Source organism: Pteropus alecto, unplaced genomic scaffold (assembly GCF_000325575.1).
Source record: "Pteropus alecto unplaced genomic scaffold, ASM32557v1 scaffold21, whole genome shotgun sequence".
Classification (NCBI taxonomy): domain Eukaryota; kingdom Metazoa; phylum Chordata; class Mammalia; order Chiroptera; family Pteropodidae; genus Pteropus; species Pteropus alecto.
The window spans coordinates 23512317-23539849 of NW_006436282.1; the positions used below are offsets into that span (position 1 = coordinate 23512317).

General features: G+C 37.8%; 1 protein-coding gene across 9 annotated transcripts in view; it reads left to right on the forward strand.

The window, feature by feature from the left end:
* The first annotated feature begins 1407 nt into the window (after positions 1-1407).
* Positions 1408-27533, forward strand: part of BBS9 (Bardet-Biedl syndrome 9) — a 417354-nt gene continuing 391228 nt past the window's right edge. For 2 of the 9 annotated variants that reach the window (XR_001516909.2, XM_015589535.2), the window contains exons 1-5: positions 2631-3432; positions 12631-12753; positions 16425-16575; positions 19373-19437; positions 24361-24474. Coding sequence is in view for 8 of the 9 variants with exons in the window: in XM_015589535.2 (XP_015445021.1) it covers positions 12642-12753; positions 16425-16575; positions 19373-19437; positions 24361-24474 (442 nt within the window). In the remaining variant the exon portion in view is untranslated. Of the gene's footprint in view, positions 2500-2593; positions 3433-10867; positions 10985-12630; positions 12754-15756; positions 15886-16424; positions 16576-19372; positions 19438-24360; positions 24475-27533 lie in introns of those variants that run through there. The other 7 variants (XM_015589531.2, XM_015589533.2, XM_015589532.2 and 4 more) reach the window with 7 other exon arrangements.

The following is a 27533-nucleotide window of genomic DNA, read 5'->3' on the forward strand; positions in this document are numbered from 1 at the left end:
GTGCTGGAAGTGAAAAGCTAACATAGAAGGAGCGCTTTTTATGGGCTGGTTATTGAGCTAAGCCTTTAATAAGAGTTGATTTAATCTTTAAAAACTTATATGTATTACTTTAAGTTCATAGATAAGGAGAAGGAGCCCAAAGAGTTAAATGACATGCCCAAGGAGGCAGAGCTAGTAAGTCATGGAGCCAGGATGCAAAAGTGTTAGGTCCTTAACTAGGTTTTGTTCTCAAAACTGTATCTGATATGTGATTCTTGTGTGTATCTAATGTGTATGAGTTTTAAAAAAATAATACGGGTTTGTGAATTCTGCTCTGGGCAGGGAGGTGGTGTGGGGGGGTTGGGGAGGGTTTGAGGAATCTCTGTAGTTAGCTGGCGGCTCTGTTGGGGTGGGTTGGTTTAGGATGGCTTCACTCATGTGTTTGGTGGGGTAATGTGGACGACCTGACGACATCTCTCTCAGCCGTCAGGCTTCTACAGCTCATTCACATGGAAGTGGCTAGCTGTAGTGCTTCCAAAAGCAGCAGAAAGGAAGACGGAATGCACAAGCACTTTTCAAGGCTTTGCTTGAATGGTGTTTACATCTTATTGTCCAAAGCAAGTCATAGGACAAATGTAAATTGGAAGGTGGAGCAGCAAAGTGACATTGGAAAGAAGTGTGGAAACGAAAATAGGAAAAAACTACAGTCATTTTTATAAATTCATTAAGAGGAATTCTGGCACTAGCTGTTGAAAATAAAGTTTTCATGCTATAAATGATAAATTATCTTAGGTTTTCCAGCAAATAGTATCTACATTATCCTACACTATGAAGGAAATAGATTGGCTATCACAAACTTTCAGAAGTTCCTCTTGTCACAGGATTTTAAAAAAATTAAGCGTTTACATTTTTTAGAAGGTTGAAGTATATGAGTTATTCTGATAATGTCCACTTATTTTCATAGTTTTTTATTCCATTATTTTTATCCTATTATTTTCCAAACTTATTCTAATTATACAGGTAAGACATGGCCATTGAATAAATATTGGAAAACATTGAAAATGTAAAGGAACAATTTAATCAATCCTAAGTCCTCTTAATACTCACTTTTAATATTTTTAATGAAAATTCCTTCCAGTATTCTTTCCATATTTTTTCTTTACCAACATATCAAATATTTCTTTAGACTTTATCACTGATTTTATGACCTTTTTTTCAAGTCGAAACATTTTAATCATTTGAATTTTAATGGGGAGGGTATTTTATTATAATTTGTGCTTAAACTGTTATTTGCAATCCGAGTAATTTGAATTTTTATATCTAATGTTATGACAGGGTAATAATATCAAAGTATTAATAATGGTATTTAATTTCATGAAATTCTTTTATCTAAGAAATGTAATAATTTAAAATGATATTTTCTAGTGGTAATGTGAATTGGTGATGAAAAACAGGAACTTTAAAGCCTAAGTTAAAATCTAGTGAAATAAGCAAGAAGGAAAGTTTCAATGTGGTGGCTGACAGTGTTATGCCTACATTGAATTTGAAAGCAAAGATGTATGGACCCTAAGGAAGACACCTACCAGGAAGAGCTCCTGGTTGCTAACCAGGCTAAAATTAAAAAAAGATAAAACAGCCTAAGACCTGTTTCCAAAACCATGCCAAGTTTTGAAAAGAAACCTATACAATATCGCCCGCTTGCACTGAATTCATGCCGCCTGAGCGAGTCTTTGTAAAGGAGTTCCTAGAATCCTATTTCACCCAATAGGACTGAGACTTTGTCCGTCCAATTAAAGCTGCCAACTGTATCCCTGACTAATCAGAACAGATCCATTCTGACCAATCAAGGCAGTACATTTGGACCAATCGAATTGTGAGGATTTGGAATCCTCATTTGCATGAGGCTGGACCAATCAGGGCTCTGGGTCAGAGCCTCCTTTCTGTATAAGTCAGCCGCTGGAGTAGGGTACCGCTATTTTCTTGTTTTGGGGTATTGTGTTTCTTGTGCTGGAACTGAAGGGATTTCAGTGGAGTAGTTTGGGGCCCCGTTGTGCGAAACAGCTGTTAAGTTGCTAGTCACTTCGTCCCAGGTTGCCTCTTTGCTATAGCCATGCTGCCTCGTAATTGGGCTTAACACCTTTGAGCTGTGCCATAGCTGTGCTGTTCTCACAGCAGTGTTGTATCACAATTGAGCTTTCTCTAGTAAATTTGCTCGTTCACGGAACTAAATTGGGGCTGGCATTGAATTGGCATTAACGACCACGTGGTGAAAAATGAAAAAAAGCTTGAAAATTGGCATTATGATGTTTAGTTGTAAAGTCGAACATTTGAGTGCTTGTATGCAAGGAAATCCACTCCAAGGCATATACTAAAGACAATGTTTAGCACTTGTGATCAGGAAACATATACTAGTAACTACAGCAGCACTTTTTCCATTAGGAAAAAATAAAACGCCTGGAACTTTCAACTGCCCCCACCATTTCCGTGATCTTGGTCCGCAGCCTGGGAGTCCTCTTCAAGGTGAGTGTCAGGCACTGTCCTATAACTCCCATCCGTTAGGTCTGGTAAAACACAAAACCACTCCTCAAGGTTTCGGCCTCACTTGCTGAAAAGCCCAGACGCCCCGCCTCCTCTGCGCAAAACCCACCCCCGCGGGAAGTCCCACCCGGGAGCGCCGAGGGGCGAGGTCGGGAGGAGTAAGAGGGCGGAGGCGTGTGGCCTGTGGCGCGTGGCGCGTTTTCCTGAGTCCTGTTGCAGGAACTGTCCAAGGCCTTGAAAGGGGATTTTTTTTAACTTTCTGCTAATGAGCGCCAGGCTGTGGTTCATTCCAGCCCCGCCCAGTAGAAATCTAGGTGGGCAACGCCCACCTCGGAAAGTCCTCCGACTTCCGTCCTCCTCAGCGGCTCTGGACCACAACCCCCAGAAGGCCTCGGGGCTCAGCCATCTGACTTGCGCAGTACAGTTCGTTGTAAAGTGCTATGACAACAGGGCGAAGATGGCTTGGAGTTAGGCAGGAGTCGGGAGGTGGCCCTTCCACCGTTGCTGTCCTTTTTCTGCTACATCCCCATCACTGCCTTCTTTACCGTTTCCTCCTCTTTGGGAGCAGCAGGATTCGCCGTTGTTCTCGCCTGCTTGGTCTCTTCCAAGGGATTGATGCCGTTTCCCTTGCTTGTCTACGGGAGTGACAGAGAAGGGATGCAGAGGAGCTCCTTGTGGGGGTCGGTCCAACTCTGTGCAGCTGGTGGTGCTACCTGGTGAGGTGCTCTCTTTGCCCAGGACGTGCAACAAGTTGGAGCAGGGGAACGAGAGGGAGTAGCGAAGTTGCGTTGGTGTTTTCTGTAGTCTCCGTTCTCGCTCTCGGCCGTTCCAGCCCTGGGACCCTGGCAGACAAGGGAAATCTGCGGAAAGAGACTTCGAAGAAAGGTGGGACAGGACCACCTGATTCAGCATCAGGTAAGAAAGTACGGTATTAAACATCGGGCGCATGAATTCCCTGAGTTTTATTTTGTGGGCTAGATCATCTGATGCCATGTAGCGTGGTAGATTTCTTAGGATGTTTGCATTCAAAGCAAAACACAGCACAGCGGCGAGTACAATGTGTGTGAGATCCTGTGATCATTTTCGAGAAAGGGTGATAAGAATTTTTAAAGATTCTACTCAGGAATGTCACCTGGCGTGCAAGCATCCTCCTGTGACCAACAGGTCTTGTGGTTCTCAACCTATGACTGCAGTAGGATGCATATACTAATACCTCCTAATTCCTTCTTGCAAGAGGATTATTGCTTCCCCTTCTCTTTTCACATTGCAGACCTCAGCAGTTTAGATGAACTGAGCTGATTTTATCAGCATTTCCCTTCCCCAGGCAAATAAATCCTGCTGTTAATTTAAATTTCCTTAAGAAGTTCATAGAGTGGTTCCCCCACCCCCCTTTATAATCTCACTTAGAAAATGAAACCACATCTCACACATGCATAGTGTGAAGATGCTGGAGGAAAGCTATGGGTCTTAACTAAAGTCTGCCAGCATTCAGAGAGAGGAGAGAGAGACAGATTGTCTAACTTATGAGAAATATATAAAGAGAATAACTGGTAGATGATTTTTATTTTGTGAATAGAATGAACCATTATTTAGCAGAACTTAAAAAAAGAAACTTTTGAAAATTTTGCAAATAACTTGAGTTATTTATGAGAGTTTAAGGAATTTTTCACTTTGTGTAATTATACGTAATTGTTCTTAAAATACCACTGCATTTATGTTTATGGTACAATTTATTGATGGAAACATTCACTGAGGGGGAAAAAATCCAATATCAGTCGTATATTGATGTTGTAGTAATTTTTAGAGTTTTACCGTTTTGGATATATGTAGCAAGTTTTATTCCTCAGAATAAAGATTCAAATTTTTCTCTAATTATTGAAACATAAAACGTCTCTGCTGATTAACAACAGTTCAGTGAAAGATTACTATCAGTGTTTTGAATGTCTCATTTAAACTTCGGTCCAGAGGGTCAGATGGGCATTTGTAATTTGTTCTTGCTCAGAACACACACCACCACCGCTATTGTTACTTTTAGGTTATTACTGACGTTTATCTGACATTTGTTGACTGCTTCCTATGGGTTGGGTATTGGGCTAAGCAGTTAACATGTTTTAGGTCATTTTATCCTTCCCCCCAGAACAATTGGGAGACTACAGGGTGAGGGACTTGTCTAAGGTCACACAGCTGCAGTGTGGGATCAGAAAGGGAATCCTGGTCTGTGTGAGTTCTGTGCTCTTTGGCCTTTTGTGTCTTATTGCAGATTACAACACAGCCCTTCTCATGTTATTTTCAAAAGCTTTTGTCATCTTTCTTGAACTGGAAGACCTGATTCCTATTTCGTGAAATTTGAGGCAGCCCTAGCATGACTGGAGGAAAGCGTAGTTCCAGACATGAACGACAGCCTTCTAAACCACGTGTTCCTTCCACAGGATTTTTGGGGTTCTCATTGCCAGAGTCATTTTTCTAGCCATCCTTTCGTAGAGCAGGACTAGGCCAACTGGGTGTTAAAACATATATTAATAAAAACTAAATCTGAGTAAACTGATGTGGAAGATAACATGTATATAAATATTAACAAAAAAGTGTCAAGTGATAAGTATGGCAGAGAATTTCTGGAGCTTAGGGGATAGATTATTATAATAAAATAGGAGATAAAGCGTAAGAAATCAATCTTTTGTAGCTATTTATAGGTATGCACCTGTTAAAACCTCAAAATTGTTTTCTAGTCATCCTTTAAAATTTTAATTAAATGTATAAAATACTTTCCTGCAGTTTGAACTTGCAGGGGTTAGAATTATCATAAACGGAGTTACAGATTTTTAGTCTTTGTGGGGTGGCGGCACTTGTTTAGGATTCTGGAGTAGACAGCCTGGGTTTGGGTGTTAGTAGTGACCACTTGGGCAGGTTTCCTAACGTCTCTATATTCTTGGATTTCTGAATAATAGTACCTACAATTTACTTTGTAGTTCTGTTACGAAGATTAAAATAGAACTTACAAAGCACTTAGGACACTGCCTGGGACTTACTAAACAATTAGTAAATTTTAGCTATTATTTTCCTTTTCACTGAAAACCTGATTTTTAGTTTTTGTTTTTCGTTCACTTAAAGACAAAAATCACTGAGGAGCTGGAAATCAACACTGAATGAATAGGAGATAAAATATTAATTCTTGTTTCTTGTTTTTATTCAAGGTAGTTAACTAAAGCAAATAAAAATCAATTTTATACATTTTTTTGTTATTGGAATACTTTTTATTTTTGCAACAGAAAAGCCAGGTTTCATGATGAAAAATACCCTTTTACTGCTGTTCTTCATCTTCCTTCTTCCTTACCTGCCAGTAATTGACCTACGCACTGCTTACCTTTATTTCTTAAAGTCGAGGCCTGTACCTTCCTGACTTGGACAGTGAATTAGCATTTTAGTTAAGTCTGAATTTATAGTCAGTTTTTCTTCTCTCGATGGGGTGGGATGTTCTTCCAGAAGAAAGGGTAGAATTTATTTTGTTAACCTTCTGAATTTAATATGCTATCCTATTTTTCTTCTGATAGAGTGGTAAATGTGCCCAAAATATGGGAGTATCTTACTTTAAAAAAAAGTTAACTTTATTTTGATATTTTTATAATGGGAAATTTTAAACATAAACAAAACATAAAGAATAGTAAAACAACCCCCCATGTATCCAACACCATTTACTCTTTAAAAACAACCGCCCTAATGAAATTCCCATACCATCAATTCACCTATTTAATGTATACAATTCAATCTTTTCTTCTTTTTGTATATTCACACACATGTGCAACTGTCAGTTGCACTGCAGTTTTAGAATGTTTTCATCACTCATAAAGAAATCTTTCATCCTATTAGTCCTACACAATCACTAATTTAATTTGTCTTTATGGATTTGCCTCTTCCGTACATTTTATGTAAACGGCATAATAAAATAAGTGGTCTTTTGTGACTGGCTTCTTTTAGTATAACGTTCCCAAGGTTCATCCATGTTGCAGCGTGTATCAGAGCTTCACTCAAACAGGGACATCCAGCAACTTTAAGTTGTTCAAGAGTTGTTATCAAATCCATCTTTGAAGCCAACGTGGAAAGGAACTCCCTTTTTGAAATCTATTGTCCTGCAGCCTAAGTTGTCAATTTAAAATTCACCAATTTTTAGAAAAGGAAATTAACGGTATGCTAATTTAGCACAGATGAGAGTTTGTATTTTCTTAATTTCTTGGGAGTGGGCAGTATGCCTTTCCCTGCTTCTGCCTTTGAAATCTGAGGCGGGCACTGGGGAAACGCATACTGGGTAACCATCAGCTCAGATCGTTGGTTTTCTCGTTCCATTAACTTTTAAAAGATATAAGTCATTATTGTTTACTAAATTATTGTTCACAGTGGTACCACCTGGGACATGGAACCAATATGCAGGATTTGGACATAATGGAATTTATGTAATTTTGCTATGTATTACCTTATGTTTTGCCCTGGTATGGAAGTCAGTTGGTCTGAAATAATTAAGTTAGCTGTGGTCTTGTGAAGAAAAGCCATTTGTTGGACCTGTGTTTAAAATTAACACTGCCCCCTGCAAAAAAAATTTAAATAAAGCAAAATAAAAATATCCTTCTACTGACCCATGCTTTTTCAATTTTTTGGATATTAAATTGTGGGAAGTGGCAGCTTAATGAGACAGGGATCTGGGAGTTCAGGGAGAGGGTATGCTGAAGCAAGTTTTTGCCATTAGTTGTGAGATTTAGGAAAGTCACGTAATCCCTATGGGCCTTTCTTACAGAATGAGAGGATCAGCTGATTGATGGTTACCTTCCAGCTGTTAAAGTTTTTTTTGATTTGAAAAAACAGGTATCTTTTTCAAGCTTTGGGAAGGTAACTGGTGACAGATGTTCCAGGAAAAAGGAAGAGGGAACCCATGCTGTAAGAAAACATCCACTTAAGCTATCAGGATCAGTTCAACCAGTTCTTTTGAAACTTTAAGGTAGGGGTCCCCAACCCCCAAGGCTGCGGACCAGTACTAGTATGTGGCCTATTAGGAACTGGACCGCACAGCAGGAGGTGAGTGGCTGGGGAGCGAGCAAAGCTTGATCTGTATTTGCAGCCGCTCCCCAGCACTAGCATCACTGCCTCAGCTCCACGTCAGATCATCAGGCATTAGATTCTCATAGGAGCACTGGTCCTTGGTGCCAAACAGGTTGGAAACTGCTGCTTTAAAGTGCATGGGAATCAAATGCAGAGCTGAGATTCTGCATTTCTAGCAAGCTTTTGGGTGATACTGATGATGCTGGTGGTCCAGGGACTACTTTGTGTAGCAAGGAGCTAAACATTGTTGGAAAGGAGGGCTTTCAGAAGCCAGTGAAGTGGTGAGTGATGAAGGAGAAATAGATAGAGCAGGAGAAACAGAAAGGAACTAAATGTTGCCCGTCATAAAATTAATATTTTGTCAGTAGGAATAGATCTTTAATTTTATGAAAGCAGTCCAAGAGAAATTAGTGCTTGATGTAGAACATTTCCATTTACAGACCATGTTGGAGGGTTTTTACCTCTTTATTCTAGGAGGCTGAAAAAATTTGTTTACTAACAAGGGCTTTTAAGGCCATTTTCACATAATAGCTTTTTCACCTGATGCAGTAATGTGTAAATTCAAACTGCAGGTATGTCTCTTCTGGTCACCTATCTAAGCATTTTGATTTTTTATGTATAATTCCATAGCATTGATGGAAAAAATCGTTTCTCTTTCACTATTACTTGGGTGTTTAACATGTTCACTAGTAAGGCCCCTCTGTTCTGGCATGGGGTAAAAGAGACCTCTTCAGATGGTGAGCACATCTTCCCTTCCTATTTTCTCTCCCTGAGCCTCCTTTTGAACCAGCTGACTCAGAATATGTTCAAAGGGTCACTTACTTTTTGGTTAGCCTATTGATTTGTGTCCCTGGCTACGTCTCCAGATGGAGCTGTTGCCCCCAAGTCTTCATTGTTTATGATGTAGCAATAGCATTTCATATAATTGATCACTCTTTTTCTAGATACACTTTTTTCTACTCCCAGAGAGCTCACTCCTGGTTTTCCTTTGGTCTCATTGGATGTTCCTGTTCTGGTTTCTGGCAAATTCCTCCTCTCCCTGACGTCTGACCCCAGAGCCCAGTCCTTCTATCTTGGAAGCTTGTGCCTGGTTTCCTTCAGACTTCCTCCCTACCCCCACTCTATGCAACTTTTCCTTTTCCTGATTATGCTATGTATCCTTTTGCTGTAGTAAATCGTAGCCATGATGATGACTGTATACTGAGTGCTGTGAGTTGTCCTAGTGAATCATTGAGTGGTACTGAATTTGAGTAATACTCTATTCTGGGCTGCAAGAGAATGATGTGTCTTCATTCTGGTAGCCCAACAGTGTGGCGTACTACTATTTTCCAATGTATCTGGAGTACGTACTGAGAATATATGGCATTTATTAAATACTGTTATTTCCCTTTCAAATAAGAAAATCTAATAAAAGTGCAATGAAAATGTTTATTACATTTTTTGAATACTTGCTGCCAGATTCAAAATTTAGTCATCTGGCAACTTGTATGGTTATATAGTGCCATTAATAATGTTTTTTAGAAACTCTTACATGTATATTAAAACTCATTATAAGTTTATTTATCCTCTATGTATTTTCCCTTTATTTCCATCAACACCTTGCCTTTATTTGACTCATTTCTTTTTTAGCATAAAGACAGGGTGTTGCATGGAATTTTCTTTTTTTTTTCATGTTTCTTTAAACTTGTCATTTTGATATAATTTTATACTCACAAAGAAGTTGCAAAAATAGTGGTTTCCAGTGGTAACGGTACAATCATCAAAACCATTAAATGACATTAATACAATACTATGACTAAACTACAAATTTTACTTCGATTTTATCAGGTTTTATATTACATACATTCTTCTTTTTAGAATATAGTTCTAAGAAATTAAAATTTACCCCATGAAACCACCACCAAAGTCAGGTTACAGATCTTTTCCATTATCCCAAAGAAATTTCCTTATACTAGCCCCCTAAAGTCACACCCTCTCATAACCCTGCATCCAGTGATCAGTTTAATTTTGTTATTTTGAAAATGTTATAGAAATGGAATTATTTAATATGTGACCTTTTGAGATTGGGGGGGTGTGTGTATTTTTTTCACTCAGCATAATGACCTTGAGATCCATTCGAGTTGTTGTTACTTCATTTAAAAAAATTTGCTGTTTTTTTCCATGGTATGAATGTATCATAGTTTAACCATTTATATGTTGAAGGACTTTGTTTTTTTCTTCAGTGTAGGTTTTTAAAAAAATCATAAAAATGGTAAAAACCATAGCAATGGCTAATGTTTATCGAGTGCTTATTATGTGCCAAGTAGTGTGCTGACACTACTGTATTTTTTTTAAAACTTAAAGATTTTATTTTTTAATTATGATAAAATATGTGTAACATAAAATTTACCATCATAACCAATTTTAATTGCACAGTTCAGTAGTGTTAAGTGCATTCACATTTTTGTGCAACTAATCCCTAAAACTTATTTTTGAAAAACTGAAACTATACCATTAAACGAAAACTCCCCATTTCCTCCTCCTTCCAACTCTGACAACTGCCATTCTACTCTAGGAATTTGACTACTCTAGGTACCTCATATAAATGGAACCATAGTATTTGTCCTTGTGCCTGGCTTATTTCACTTAGCACAATGTTCCCAAGGTTCATCCATGTTGTTGTATATGTCATAGTTTCCTTTTTTTTAAGACTGATATTATTTCATTAAATGTATATACCACATTTTGTTTATCTACTCAGCTGTTGATGGACACTGGGTTGCTTCTACATTTGGCTGTTGTGAATAATGCTGCTATGAACTTGAGCGTACATATATCTCTTTGAGAACTTGCTTTCAATTCTCTTGGATATATACCCAGCGATGAAATTTTTGGATCATATGATAATTTTTATTTTTAACTTTTTGAGGAACCAACATACTGTGGCTACACCATTATATAGTCTTACCAACAGTGCAAAGGGTTCCAGTTACTCTACATCCTTGCCAACATTTGTTGTTTTCTGTTTTTTTTTTTTTTTTTGTAAAAGCCATCCTAAAGGGTGTGAGGTCGTATTTCACTTTGGTTTTGATTTACTTTTCCCTACTGTTGAGATGTTGAACATTTTTTCATGGGCTTATTGGCTCTTTGGAGAAATGTCCATTTGAGTCCTTTGCCAATTAAGGAAAAATTGTTTTTGTTGAGTCATACGAGTTCTTTATATGTAGTCTATGTATTAACTCTTTATCAGATACATGATTTGCAGATGTCTTCTCTCATTCCACAGGCTGCCTCCGTTGTCGTCTTTAATCCTCACCACACCATTCTTACCTCGATCTTATAGATGAGGAAGCAGAGTATAGAGAGGTTCGGTAACTTTTGGTAGCCTGCCACTGGTCGCATGGTTAGTATTTGGTGGAGCACGGATTCAGGCTTATACTGATTGCCTCCAGAGTCTGCACTTTTCACCATCACATTATTCTCAAGTAATTTCTCAGCAAATTTTAAGAAAACAAGTGGTCTTGGTTTCTGTGATTAGCCTACGTGGAAGGCCTACTTTGAGAAGCAGATTGATCTACATTTTTTTTTAAGTACAGTTGATCCTCATTATTTGCAGATGATATATTTGTGAGTTTGCTTACTCACTAAAATTTGTTTGTATTTTAAAAATCAATAGTGGTGGTGGTTTTGGGGTTATTCATGGTTATGCGCACAGTGGCAAAAATTTGAGTCACTCGATGCACGTGTTCCCAGCTGATGCCAAACACAGCAGTTCTCTGCCTTCTTATTTCAGCTGTCATACTGTAGACAGATACCCTTTTCATGGTCTATTTAGTGACATATTTTCCACATCTGTGTTTTTTTTCTTTTTTCTTTTGATTTTGCTATTTAAAATGGTCCCTAAATGTAATATTTCTAAGTGCAGGAAGGATGTGTTAGATCAGCTTCCTTCAGATGTGAGTCTTAGTGTTGTTGGCCATTGAGTTCAATGTTAATGAAACAACAATAAATAAAGTATCTTAAATAGAAATACACACACAAGCAAAAGTCATGTCTTGATTTATTGATGAAAACGTTGTGACTAGAGGCCTGCAGCAACCTAACCCTGTATCTCCTCTAGGACCAATAGTTTAGTATTCGCTAGTTCAGTGTTTGCTGTGACCCTTCTGCAGCATGGCTGCTTTGAATAAGGAGGACTGACTGCTTTCCTGATTATTATATAAATCAACGCAGAGTGAGTGAAAGCCTCATTTATGTTGCATAAATGAACTTTGGTAGAGCGCCAGGGTATACGATGTTTGTGTTGTAATTCAGAAGGTCCAATGGGCCTTCATCCATTACATCAGAAGCTCAGTGGTGGGCATGGCTGGTCTGTCCTCATTCTAGACGAGGAGTCAAAGCTCAGAGACATTGTGCAGGTTGCCCGAGGACACGCAGGCAGTTAGTGGTATAAATGGACCTACAAACCAGTTTTCCTGCTTCTTTTTGATGTGAATTTTTATTTTTCATCTTGCTTTTCTATAATTAGAATGGGGAAAGGGAGTGAATGCATTTTTAAAAACCTATAATGGACAGTTCTGGTGTTAGTAATTTGATGCATTTGATCTCATTTGCTCTTCTTAGCAACTTATTGTGACAGGAGATGCCGCAGGCTTTCCAATAACCAAACTGAAGGGACATTAGGTATTTTGCTAAGGAATTATGTACTAATGAGTGCTGGTAGAATTTGAATTTTGATCCTCCAAAGAATATATTTTTAGTTGATTTGTGCAGTTGTCTACTAAATCTCCCAGAAGGGAGAATTGGCCCAACATAAATGTAGAATTTCTCAGCCTGACTTTCCAATGGCATCGCAAAATATCTGATTGTTTCCACCAATCTGGACTTGTGGTTTCACATATATCGACAAAATACAAAAAATTAAAGTTATCTACAGAAGTGTTTTTCTCAAAGTTGTCCAAGTTTAATTTGCTATGCCTTAAGAGATAATTAATTCATAATTCATGGTGTGAAGTGGATTTTTATTATAAATACATTTTTTCTTTTTAGAGTGAACAAAAATGTCTTTATTTAAAGCCCGTGATTGGTGGTCGACTGTTCTGGGAGAAAAAGAAGAATTTGATCAAGGCTGTTTGTGTTTGGCTGATGTTGACAATAGTGGAAATGGACAGGGTAAGTAACATAAGACCAGGTATCTTGGAATGAAGCTTTACAGAGATGAACTCAGAACGACTTCCTTTTTAAGTGTACTTTATAGAACTGTCATAATTACGCCTGAATTTTGAAGGCAGTTTTCCTTACACATGATATTGAGGTAGCAGACTGGTAAATATCATTTTTCTGTTTAGTTGTTTATGTTTTTCTGATTTGTGTCGATTCTGTCAGGAATTATGCTACTCTATTGGTATTAAACGATCGTTAAATCATTGCTTTTATTTTTATATAATGATACTATAAACATTGTATCTTATTCTTGTATTAATTGCTCCTTTTTGCATCTTCGTATTTTTTAAAGTGATTTTTAAAACATTTAAGTTCTATATCATGGCTATTTGAAATTTGTATTTGGTTTTAATGGTTTATAGTCATGAGCTTTTAAAAATAATCCAGATAGTCATTGGCCTCTTATAGAGAATATCGTTAACAGTATAATCATTCTTTTAGTTTAGTGCATGTAAGTACTGTCGCCTTACATTTTTCTTTGTTCTTTATTTCTTGTTTATAATGAGAACTCTAGAATCTGGGAGACAAGGTGAAAAGAGACAATTATATTGGCAGAGGAGCGTGGGAGGCACTAAAGTGTGCTGAGCACCTATTAAATTGTTTCTAAGGATTATCTGCTTCCTGCCTTCCCATTGACAGGAGATGGGAAGACCTTCTATTCAGAGGGTGTCCTGGGAGGTTCCTCAAAGATTATGAACCCTACTTCCTACCTGTTTGTTAAAACTTGATTCCCCTGTTTTTAAGGAACGTAAAAGAGTCACACCACAAACGTATCTACCAGAGAACAATTTCAAACCCACTTCTTGTCAAACTATCTGTAGCTCAGCTTGGTTGGAAACTACTTACTGATTGTCTGTATAACATACTGTTCACTCATCATTTCTATTAGAGCTTCTCAGTGGGGTGCTGCCTGTAGGTTACCAGTATGCTGAGATGTTGCTTCCCTCCAGTTCACGGCTAGCTGTGAGCAGTTTCCTCAAGCGTGCTGTACATAAATTGTTCCGTATGTGAATCCCACGTAGAAAAAGAGTGGTCTACCTTGCATCATAATATCCTGGGGTGATTATTACATATGAGGATTTTTTAAACCAGGTGTACAAGATCCTGTAAGAGCATGTTCTTTGGGATAGGTGGATTGAAGGGGAGTTTAGGTATCTGCATTTTGACAAGCTCCAAAGTCGAATGGTGACAAACTAAAGTTGTCAGTTGTTATTGTTGATCTAATGGAGCGAAAGATTAACGAGAGCAGTTTGGGACGTGCTCTGTTTGAGACAGAAATGTCTAACAGGCAGAATAGAGTGAACAGTATGCTGCTTGTATTTGAAGCCCTGAAAATGAGTGAAAATGCCCAGAGAGAGAAGGTAGAATAAGAGGAAAGGAACCTTTTGACCATAACCTGGAGAACGTGAGCATTAAAGGGGGAGGTTTGGGAAGGAGAGTCAGTAATGGATCCAGAGAAGGGCATGCAGAGAGGAAGGAGAAGCGATAGGGCTGGTACCTGGCTGGTGAGGTTTAGCGCCATGAAGACTGAAAAGTTTCCATGCCAGTTAGTGACAAGTGATTCATTAGTGTCCTTGGTGAGGGTGAGTGAGTGGGTAACAAAATCTAGATTTTCACTGAGTGAAGGAGTGGGAGGTGGGGCAGGCTGAGTGTGTGTAGCTCTTTGAAGAAATTTAGCTGTGAGGGGAAGAAGGGAGGATGATTGGGGATAACATAGGATAAAGAGAAGTGGGAAAAATTCAGTATGTCACATAGAGGATGTAACTGAGAGCAGGAATCCAGAGAAGACAGTCAGGTGGCATCAGGTGTGCCGGTGGAAGGCTTAAACTTAAAACAGGCATGAGAACTGTTTTCCCGGTGACGCAAGGCAAGAAGGTAGGAATGGATATGGACGAAGAGAAGTTTGCAGGTGGGTTGGGAAGTCGAAGCAGTAATGCCAGTTGACCCCTACTTTCTTTGAGGTGATCAGAGAATGAAGGGATGGCATTGGGCATCTTGAAATTGTTTTAGGTGACGCTGACTTGATACATAGAAGGATTCCTTGCTGATCTTGAGATCCCAGTTGAAATTAGATACAGCTCTTCTCCATTCAAGATTCAGACTCAAGAGAGATAATGACAGTGGGGATGAAAGAGAATCTGCCTGGTCCAGCTGAGATGACATGATAACCTGTGGCCTGGAGGGAGAGTTTCTTACAAGAATCAGAGTAGCAAACACATAAGGCTGACTGGAAAGGAGAGCCTACGTTTATCTTCCAGCTACTCAGCATTTATACGGGGCAACTGTCTCCTGCACAACTGCACACATGTGTCTGTGCCCACGCGTGAAGGGGGATTGCCACAGACACCTGCATACACACGTGTCTGTGCCCATGCACGGAGGGGGAGTGCCACGGGCACCTGCACACACACACGTGTCTGTGCCCACGCACGGAGGGAGAGTGCCGCGGGCACCTGCTGCTGCAGAGGCACTTTTAGGGCGCATGGACTCTTCGGGGCCGGGATCTCTGGGTGATACCCCTTTCTCTTGTCATTCAGTCATGACCATGTTCCAATATTCTGCTGCCTCTAGACTAAGTGGTACAGTCTGTGTTCACAACCTATGTATGGTTGTGCAGAAGAAGAAGAGATGGAAAAACTTTAAAAAATAAGAGGAAGAAGTAGGAAAAATTGTATGGTAGCATAAAGAAGTCGCGTTGGAGGCTACCTTCTTCTGTTTTGCAAGTGGTCACCCAGTAGTGTAACTGCTACTATTTGTTTTTCAACCTTGACCAGCCCTCTGTCTGGTTAGTGCTGGCAAGGCCAGGCTCCCCGTGAAGCCTCTAGGATCCTTCTTTGCCTCTTGCAGCTTCTGATCATTCCAAGCATTCTTTGGCTTGTACATTCATCACTGCAATCTGTGCCTCTGTTGTTACGTGAGCAGCTTCTCCTTTTATGTCTGTGTCTTCACATGGCATTCTCCCTCTGTCTCAGTTTTCTCTTCTAAGAATACTAGTAGAGTTCCGTCACACACCGCATTGACTGTGCTCTCATCTTAACTCGATTACATCTGCAAAGGCCCTATTTCCAAATGAAGTCACAGGTACTGGGGATTAGGACTTTGACATATCTTTTTGGAGGACAAAATTCAACTTGCAAACCTATCCTACCATTTCCCCCTCTTGTACCCAAGAGTAGACATTGTTAGTCGGAGGACTCTATCTAGGGAAGCTTTAGAATCTTTTTTAATATAATCTTTTAGGCAGCCACAACCAGCTGTAGAGTTGGCACTCTGATTAAATCCGTTAACAATCATACTAGTCCTTTGACAAAAAGGCTTGTTTTGATTGAGTTAAATTGTAACTACTGATACCAAATCAAGGCTTAGGGAAAAATGTAATATGTTAGTACATTTGCATATTGGTAAATGTAAAGCTACTTTTGAAAAGCTGTATGTTTTTAATAGTAAGTTCACTTTAGTTACATCTTCTATTGGCAGGTTGGGCTTTGTATATGAAGCCATACTGAATGCTTTTACTTTTTAGATTTCTCTTTTAGATATTAAAAAGTTTATTTCCAAAGAAATTTTGTTGCTAATGTTTGTTTTTTTTTCTTATATCTTTTAAAAAAATTTCTCTACAGATAAAATAATTGTGGGTAGCTTTATGGGATACCTACGAATCTTTAACCCCCATCCTGTAAAAACAGGAGATGGAGCTCAAGCTGAAGATTTGCTTCTAGAAGTGCATCTGCGAGATCCAATACTGCAAGTGGAAGTAGGAAAGTTTGTTTCGTAAGTACAGTCCACAAATTCTGGTATTTTATCTTACTTGGAGTACATCAGTCCCTCACTGTGTCACTTTTTTGGATTCTTCAAAATAAAAAAGACTGTCCACAAATTCAACATATTTTCTGGGTATTGTTACCTAGGTGTTCCTCATGTACTGAACATTTTTTTAAAAAAATATGGAAACCCATATGTTTAGGATAGAATCATTTAGAACTTTTTAAAATAGTGACAGATCTAAGATGTCTGATGGATCAGAAGCTTAAAAGAAAAGAGATAAGCTTTTTAAAATAACCAAATAAAGAAATATAAAGTATTTACTCACTTAAAACACTTAAATGTACAGGTTCTATAAATGTTTCTTTAAAGAATTAGACAAAGTAGCAGTAATGCTTTTGGTACATAAATTCGAAGCTTTAAATGAATTACTTATTTGGGGTAGAGAGGTCCTCAGTTTCTTAAGCCAGCTCAACCCCAGTAAGTCTTTCCCTTACAAGAGCTTTGTTTCTAAGAACTTTATACTTTTAAACCGAATTTATTTTAGAAAACCGTTTACTAGTTTCCATTTTGTTTAATATATCTGCTTTTTATATACTGATGATATTGCACATTTTATCTTAGTTTCATATGTGAAGAGTCTTAAAATTAAAATGGTATTTCTTTTTTTTAAAATATTAAATTTATTAGGGTGACATTGGTTAATAACATATAAGTTCTAAGGTACACATCTGTGTGTTCGCCACCCAGTCTTGTCTTCCTGTCACCATATATTTGAGCCCCTTTACCTTTTTTATCCTCTTTCCTTCTGATAAGCACCATACTGTTGTCTATGAGTTCGTTTGTTGCTTTGTTTTATGTCCCGCGTGTGAGTGAAGTCATATGGTTCTTGTCCTTTTCTGTCTGACTTGTTTCACTCAGCACGATACTCTAAAGATCATCCATGTTGTTGAAAATGGTAGTGTTTCATCCTTTCTGATGAAAGCCTGTGTTTCTTAATCATTTATTAAAGTATCCATTGTGAAAAGTTAAGGAGGCAGAGGTGGTTTTGTTTTCCTCAGCCTCTTTGTTCTGAGCCCCATTTTGCCATACAAGTGTGGTAGTACCTTGAGCTCTGGATTTTGGCTCACTCCATTTGCTTATCATAATTTATTCATCCAGCTGCTGTTTATTCAGGGCCCTGACTCCTACTAGTAAAACCTGAACAACTAACTGCTCCTGACCATGAACTCTCTTCTCATGAGATGCTTCATTCTGATGGGAAGCTGCTTCATGGGTACTGTAGGCCAGGGCACAAGATAGGACTTCCAGAGTGGATAGGGGAGATTTTATGACTGACATGGTTGGTAAATATCTACTCCTTCTAAAAGCTGGTGATGATTAGGTGCCCAATTGGGTACTTAGCTCACATTAGACATGATAGATTTCTAAAGTAAGGAGACAAAAGGATTTTTGCCTCAAAAGCATTTTTACCTTTTTGTTTTTTTAAAAAGGAAATGCTGTCACAATCATTGTGCAGTGTCCTGAGCGGGGCCTTCATCTCTGTGATCACTTGTTGGAAGGGAAGAGGTTAACAGTGAATGGATAGAATACTACTGTTAACTAGTACTGTCTCATTAATCTTATCTGTAAGACGTGATCTGCATTTTAGAGATAAGGTACCAAGCTAGAACTCAGAGCTTTGGGTCACAGAGCCAGGATTCAGCCCAGGTCTGTCCGATTCCACACTGTACTATCTTTTCATACATCTGTTCTTTTCCTGTGCATGATGGAAAAATTGTTTTGAATGTTCAGGGCACATATAAAAATTTTTTGAAGGTAATATTGATTATGGGATGTACATATTTGTATTTTCTGGTAGTAGAGCAAGTGGTATGTATACATTATAACAAAATTTTGCAGGTGTTATCTAATATAATTCTTATTTTGTAAAGAGTCTGTAGAACAGAGGTCATTCACTGGAGGCCTGCTTGCAGATGTGTTTTAAATTGAAAAGAGTTGCCAGCATTTAAGAACCAGATTTCACATAAAATCCCTGCATTCTGGCTTCTCTTGGAAAAAAGAAAAATGTGGAGATTCGGCCACAGGACCAGAGCTTAGTGGCCACCTTCTTAGTCTGGCCCCAGTCTCCTGTTGATCATGGCCATTTACACTCAGAGTCTTCAAGGGCCACTGGCTTGACCCTTGAAGACTTTGAATTTAGGACTTCTGCTTGATAGGGGCTGGGAAATGAATTGGTGACAGTGGCAGTTTTATTTCTATTTGAGACTTAGTCCAAACTGAAATGTTTTCAATATCTTTAATAAAATTTCAGAACTGTAATTGATAAATACCATTTAAATTCATTACTGTCATTTAATACTGATTAGTATTCTGTGATGTTTTATACTTTATAAAGTGCTTTCACGTAATTTTAATTTAATTGAAACCTCTTATTTTATTTTCCGAAAGGGGAAGTTGGCTCAGAGAGATTAAGTGACTTGCTCAAGGTCACAGGTTAATCAGCCAGAGAGCCAGGACCTGACTTGGATCTCTTTCTTGTGGGAGAGCACTCATGAAGGAGGCTTGATACAACTTTCTGGGAGGTTCCCATGGCTTCTATCTGAAGGCAGCTCCTTGAGCCTCTGGGATTGTCAAACTGGTGTTTGTAGTTACCTTTATTTTTCAACTTAGAATCTTATCTAATGAATTGTTACATTTACTCATGGTAGGCTATGGTCATAACTTCTTTAAAAAATTATTCTGCAGTTTTTTGGTTACATTTGAAACTAATATTTAAACTTTTAAAACTGTCCCCATTTTTCAGAGGTACTGAAATGCTTCATTTGGCTGTGTTGCATTCTAGAAAACTTTGTGTCTACTCTGTCTCAGGTAAGAAACATTTCTTTTTCTAGTGCAGAATTTGTATTAAAAATTGGTCTTAATATTATAAAAAAATAGATATTCTCTAATATTGACTTGACAGAGAACACAAACATCGATAGAGAGTTTTCTTATCTTGGTTAGCATTTTCTTATTGTTCATTCATTCTTTTAGGCACTTAGGCTTTTACATTTTCTGCTTGGTCTGCTATGCCCATGTATACTTAAATTTCTAGTAGAGGGTTTCTTGTAATCTCTTTCCTCCCAAGAATTGCTTCCAGCATTGCCTATGACCAATAGAGACCAATGCTGGGCACCTAGGACACTTGAGTCTTAAATATTCAATAACAACAACAAAATTCATTAGATGCTGAGTCATAGCCATTTAAAGTACATTTTCTTTGGTGAACCTCAAGTATTTTTTTTTTTTTACAGTTCCAATTTCTTGGCTTTTGGTTGTCTTCACTCAGCTAGACCTCAAGGCACTTATCTGAGTCTTAATCAGCTTTCATTCTCTGACACTGGTAGTTAAATGTAGTTCAGTTTTAGTATTTTGGTCCTTATTAAATGTCAAAGGTAACTTTAAAAATTTTGTTTTGGTTATTAGATAAATTTTAGTTCAAGTCAAGAGTTATTTTTGCGGATATCAATATTGGGGAAATTTTTTATAGGTACAAAAAAGCTAAAAGTCCAAGGATCTATTTCTTATTCAAAAGATACTCTCCTTTGGGTTTGTTGTAAATGTTAGCTTTTAGGATTTGTATGTCTCACACTCATTCTCTTGATTTGAGCTTTCTCTGTATTTTGCTTTCAATTTGAATAATGATTCATAATTACTGTCGCTGAGATGGATCTTCTTAGGTGATCTCTTTCTGGGGTGACCTGTTAGATTATTAAGGCAGGCTTGGTAACCTGGCATATGGTATATGGTGGGCATACTTGTTGAATGAGTGACTGAGCTAGTTTCTGGGTAGTACTGAGGCAATTGGTAGTGGCTTATTATTACTCTCTCTGTGTTATTTTTTTTTCCTCTTTTTTTTCCCTTCTCTGTTACCACTGTCATTTCCTTTTCCACTCTCTTTATACCAGAGGCCCCATAGAGTACCCCTCACTGTCATTATTAAACACTCTCATTGGTTTAACAGTAAGAGATGTTCCTCTTAGTGATAGGGCAAGTATTTAGTGTTCCAGAGTAAATGGAGAAAGTGTGACAGGCTACTTTATTGCATGAATCTAGTTCCTCTGTTTTCCATTGTAAGCCTGTTAACTGTGAGTGATATTTTACTAACCGGGCTACACTGGCCGTGGAAAAGGAAAACTTGCCTATAGTTAGCCTTGAACACTTCTTGGAGATTCGGCCCCTTCCGGAGGCTTCACAAAGATTCTAATAATAAGAGGGCAGGGGAGGGAAGTATCACAGAAACTAGAAGTTAGGCTCTTGGCCTTCCTTGGACCTGTTTTAACAGTGGCCCAGAAAGGCAGAAGCCTCTAGAGCAGTGGTCCCCAACCTTTTTGGCACCAGGGACCGGTGCTCCTATGAGAATCGAAGGTGGAGCTGAGGCGGTGATGCTAGCACTGGGGAGCGGCTGCAAATACAGACGAAGCTTCGTGGGCTTGCCCGCCGCTCACCTCCTGCTGTGTAGCCTGGTTCCTAACAGGCTGCAGACTGGTACTGACCCCTGCTGTAGAGTTCCATTCGGGAGTAGGGCATAGACTAGGGATAAATGTATGTTGATCAGAAAAGCCTACTGAAAGAAACTGGCGTGTTTGGTCACAACTTATTTATGAGACATGGGACATCTTCCTTCAAATTAGTGTTGAAAATGGAAGTTATTTGTCAGGGGAATGGTGATTTCATTGCTCTTTTATTCTTTGTTCATTATAAGCTTTGTGTTCTCTGGAGCTGAGGAGTTGTCCAAACTCCATTTCCCCCCACTTTGCTTCTCTTCTCTGTCTCTCATTTCTTCAGCCTCTTATAACATTTGTAGTCTGGCAATCTGTATATTTTTCCTGGCTTGGCTTAAATTGAGAAGCGGGGAAGTTAATGTTTTGCTTCTTTTGAAAATGTTTCTTGAGGTTCCAGATTGAACTTTTACCTAGCTTTTACTGTAACAGGGTAAGCATAAACATTTTCCAGTTTAAATAAAACCACCGAACTTGACACCCTTATCCCCAACTGCCCCCTCCCAAAATATTTTTTATTTTCTTTTATATACTGCGTGCTTCTAAAAAAGATTGGAGGTAAACTAGAGGAGACCTCCTGGACACACCAAACACCTACTGTGTGTCAGAGGCTGCCGTGCTGACTTTCTGGTGGGTGATATGTTACACAAGCATGCTTCGTATAGAGAAATAGCAGAGTCTTGCTGACCTGAGTCAGCCTTTCTTACCATTCTTGGGTAAAGGAAAAGCTTCACATGGCATCTCCGATTCCTTTCTGATGGGCTTCAGTTTCTGAATAAATGGTTACTCATGTGTGAGCTTAAGCCATACTAATTATATTGTCTTAAATATTCTTTTCCAAAAATTGTATACTTTTCAAAAAGCATTTACTAAGCATTCGACATATTTATAGGATTTTAATGTTTGCCATGAGAGGGCAAAAACGTGGTTCTTTACTTTTAACAGGCTTATATAATCTCATTTGGTTATTTAACTCAATGACTTAACTTACTCTGTAATGAGAATAAGATTTAGATCTTTACATCATTTGATTTTCTTAGCACTCAATCTAAAACTGTACCAAAAACTACCAAAAACTGTTGTCAAGGTGACCTTTGATTTTCCATAGAATTTTTTTTTGTTTAAATCAGATTTTGTTTAAATAAGGCCAACAGCATTACGTGTTCTAATAACCATTTCCTTTTTAATTAATGAAACTATATTAACTTTAGCTACATGTAGACTATAATTATATACATTTAACTATATTTGGTCTGTATATCCAAGGGCAAAACCCATGTAAGTAATTTTAATCTTACGTCACTGATGCATCTCTAGATAACAATGGCCAGAAATTTTAGATTTTCAGATTCTACCTTTATTCCAAGGTGTTTTTAAGGAAGATAAGTTGTCTTTTGTTCTCCACAGTTGCACTACTATGTTTTAAAGTGCTGTCACCTGAAATTTAAAAATTTGTGGAGCCTTTGCACAACACAGATACTAGTGTCATTTCATGCCAAGTTTGTTTAAATATCGACTGCTGACCTCTGTGTTCACTGCCCCGCCGGCTAGCAGGCGTGTGGAAGTACATTCCTTCTCAGAGGGGTCGATCTGGTTTTAAGTGTGGAATGAAATTTGTAATTTCTCTAGGGACAAACAGAATGTTTCTTTGAACTTCTTTTCCTAGTTTCTTGGAGGCTGGAACTCTCCTTAGGGTTAATGTTGTGTGTTATTTAGTGTCTCCCCGCCCCGCCCACATGGCTACTATGGTTGTGATTACCCCTTAGTGTCCCTGGACCTTACTGATTTTACTGCTGTTTAGATTCCAGAAAGCTTTCATCGCTGCTCAGGGTTTGCTGGCAAATTTGAGCCCTTCTCTTTGTTTTTTATTCTATTGGTCTGTGAAGTCTGTTGTTGTTAGCATTTTTGTGAGTGTAGATCTGAGTAGAAGTGATTCTCCTTCAAGAAATCCTCCTGTTAATTTTTCTCTTTCAACCCTCCACCTTCCGAATGAGGAGAAGTCCAGGCTGAGGAAGGTGGAGGTGGAAGTGACATATTCTTGATGTCGCTTTCTTTTGGGAGATTGTCATTGGCTTACCAAGATCCCTGAAAGTTGTTAAATGATGGACAACCAGATACCAGGATATATAGTGCTGGTTCCGAAGACCTATTCTAAGGACTGTGTCCTTTACCAGCTGTGTGATTTAGGGGGCAATTAAAAAAAAATTTTTTCTGAACTTAAGGTACCTCAATTCTAAAATGGAAATAGAAAGATTTATATTCTTATAACCTCAGGGCATGTTGGTTAATTTTTTTGGACCAAAAAAAAAAAAAAACCCCCAAAAAAAGCTCATGTATAAATATGGGGGTTATTTCATTTGCTTTATAGTATTTTAAGTTTTTCTTTAACTTTTGTACTTTTATTTATTTATTTTTTAACTTTTACTTATTTATGCTTTTAAATTAATGACAAAGATGCTTTTTTTATGGAAAAAGTTGCATTCTGAATCCTTTTTCTTTCAAACACCTCTTTTAACCATCATATTCTTGCCTGATCGCTGGGACGTCGCTCTCACTCTATTTCTAGAAAGCTTAACAACTGAGAGTAAAATGTGGATAAAGAATCTCTTCTGTTTTGGAGAGAACTAAAAAGTGATTGTAGCAATATGATCTATTAAATGCAGAGCAGGTAGATATATTTTTTGTTTTGAAGGGGATCCTTCTTGGCAGACTTCAAATAAAACATATTGTTCTGTCTACTTGCTGAGGGAAGCTTTAGAAGATCTCTCCGTTAAATTAGAATATAATGCCCCAGGGCTTGAGTATTTTGAGAATTGAGACAGAAAATTGAATTGCTTGAAAGTGTGGGGAATTTTTTTCTTAGACACTTTTGAGTCATGTCTTTGCTATGTTATTGGTTGTAAGTGCAAAGAACTTAACCTCATTTATTTCAGAACGGAAATTGGAGGGTTTTGTTGTTATTTAAATAATTATACGCTACTCAGACATAATGGAAATAGTAAACTGTAGCCCAGGGTGGTATTGCATCTAATGGTGTCTTCTTCCGGAGACTAAATTATTTTAACTGTGCTGACATTTTGTGTCATCACTATGCTAATTGTTTATAATATTATAATACATAAAGTTTTAGTACTTTGTCATTTTAAATTTCACTGAAATTGAATGACTTAGAATTGGTGTAGAGGATGAGAAGAAATTATTTTTTAACGTAAACAAATACAAAGCAATCCTTTTATTTCTTTCTCTTTAGGAACCTTGGGTAATGTGGAACATGGGAACCAATATCAGATCAAATTGATGTACGAACATAATCTTCAGAGAACAGCTTGCAATATGACTTATGGAACATTCGGTGATGTAAAAGGTAATTTGCAGTTAATCTTGAGTGTGTTATTGTAAGTACCTGAGTTAGAATACAGCAGGCCCTCAAATAACCTCATTTCATTCAATGTAGTTTCATTATAATGTTGGAGAGATGCTGTAGAAACTTAACTCTTGTTTATATCAGTTATCCTATGGTAAAATTGGTTTTATTATATTCCTGTCACTTAATGTCAAAGAACCTATCTATGATGTTAAGTGAGAAAGTGAAGATTTTTTATATTTGACCATATAAAAATGGAGGATTATGTGGTGTGTATCTCAGAGTTAAACATATTTTACTGAAAACTTTAAATACCCAAGCAAAATAATATTAAGAAAAATCTTTAAACATTGATTGTGTTTGATTTTCATCTGATCAGCATATTTGTATGATCTACAGAGACATTTCTAAAACTGCCTTTACTTCAGATTTTGTCTTCTATATGTGATCTGAACGAAATTGAGCTTTTTTTTTGTGGTGGGACGGTGTGCCTGGTGTTCTCAGGGGAAGAAGGGCTTGATCTCATTGCTGGGAGGCCTTGCTCTACCTGCTGTAGTCAAGGTGAAGCTGCAGACCCCTCTCTCTCCAGCACACCCACCCCCAGGCCACTGCTCAGGCTTGTGCAGGTTGTTTCTGCAGGAGGGCACTCAGGCCAGGGACAAGTGGAGGCTGAAATACAGACCTTGTCTTTCTTTCCAAGCCATGTGTCCTTGCCTGGAAGAATTCTCCCCAGAGGAAGGATGCCTTTTCTAAATGTCACAAAGGTGTCACCTTTGCCAAGTACTGGCTCAGTAAGGCCGAGTTCCTCTCACCTTGGGGGTATCTTTTTCTAATTAGCACAGGGCTGCCTGCAGTGCGCACACCCACCTCCCAGAGCTTCCAGGGTTGCTTGCTTGTGTAGACTGTTGCTGTCAGTGTGGGAGAGTTTTTGTTTAGAACCCAGTTCCTTTCTCTCCAGTGTGACAGGGCGATAGAGGAGCTCCTGCTGCTAAATTGAGGACATGAAGCCAGGTCTCAACACGTACCCGTGTGATTGTGTGTCTGTGTCTGTGTATGTGCATGTGGCATCTGCAGAGCATGTAACTAGGGATTTTTATAATACTTTAGCCTATTTTGGCTCATGTTTTTGTGAGTTTATTGTTTAACTATTATATTAAAAAGTAGGCTACCTGTGTTAGATTTTTCTTTAGTGACATGAAAAGTGACTTTATTTTGGAAGTTCTCTTTCTTTCATGTGAATGCAGTTTTTCATATAGAGAGGTAAATGCAAGGAGTAGATGAATCTGAGCATACCGATTCACAGTCAAGAATAGTTTGGGTAGTGAGGTGCAAATAAACGTTTTGTGTGATTAAAATGATATGATACAAAACTCTTGGCTGTATTATATAATTGCTTAACTTGGGTAGCAGACATGTTTAGATTACTTGAGGAATGTGGGAGATGTCTAGAGTTAGGGGAAGAGAGGATGGAAAGAGCTCGAATTTGATGAGAGGCTCACTTCTGTCAGCAAAATGCCCCCTCCCAGCCTTAGCTGTTAGAACTGATTTTCACTGTTCTTTAAAAAAAAATGCCTGACATGATTGGGGGACTTAGGGCTCATTTAATTAACTATTTTCAGCTCTCTTTTTCCTACTAAATTCGTAAAAGGCAAATTGCTAAATTCTGTATATCTATTCTGTATGTCTAAAGTCTAAAAAGTTATGATGTGAGAAAAAATGCTTTGGCTAAATGAAAGTAAGGTTGGTTTTGTTTGTTTTGGTAGCATCAGGACAATTCTTCAGATTACATGTCAAATGTCAAATGTTTTATAGATTGCACTATACTTTTAATTTTATTATCAGAACAAGTTAACCCAGTTAAAATAAAGTTTTAAATAAAAGTAAGTTTAAAAACTTTTGTGTGACATTTTTGCTGGATTTAATAATGTACTTCCAAAGTAATGAGAGTAGTTGATAGTTTTAAAAAGAACAGATAACTGTGTACTTATAGGATACTTTCTCTTGGTTCTTAAATTATGCTTTACATTTCAAAAGTACTTTTGAAAAAACGAGGTATTCTGACGTCTTTTACTTTTCTGCAGTTGAACAGAATATTTCAGTTTGAAACAGATGTCTGAATAGCAGAAGGAAATTTTCTACTTCATGGGTCTGAAACACTTACATAATGTTATTGAGGTATCTACAAGAAAACATGAAAAAAATAGTGGGGTGGAAAATTAGTAAAAATTAGCCATATTGGGAGGGTTGGTAGGGGGAATGGGGAGTTATTGTTAATGGATTTCTTTTTGGGATGATGGAATGTTTTCAAATTTGTTTGTAGCTATGGTCACATAGCTCTGTATATACACTAAAAACTATTGAGTTATGTACTCTAAAGGGGTGGTATGTAAATTATATCTCAATAAAACTGTTTAAAAATAGCAGAGTATTTTATTTCTACAATTAATGAGTTGGTTTTCTTTTAGTTTTCTAAAGGGTATGTTACATAGGCTGCCCAGAAAATGCCAAGAATTTGATATAATGGGAACCACATGAATCTTAAGGTTATAGGTAGCTATGCAAATGCGGATGAATACGATATTTCTTGTATTTTTGGCAACATAATCAGTTGAAGAAAAAAATAAATGACTGAAATACAGGGCATATGTGTTTATTAATGAGATTCTCATTTTCTTATTATTCTAAATAGCCAACTACTGTGTGCTACTCCATCTCCAGCCTGACAAAGCTGGGCTTGTAAAAAATCTCATCAATATAGAATCTGACAGGATCAGACAATAGTCTCTTGCTAATTAATATTTAATGGGCCTATGGATTTTTCCTTAGCAGCTGGAGTGCTAAATAATAGTCAATTAGCAAATGTGTTAATTAACTCTAATTACACAGCACATGAGCTTCTCCAAGGATTTTTCCTTTATGGATTTACACGTGAATGTTCTACCACTTTTCTTGAACACACCAGGCAACTAATTAATTGATAAATAATAATTCTTCTCTCTAAAACATGTATTTAAAGATACAATTCAGTTTAATGCTTGATAACTTAAAAAAATTACATT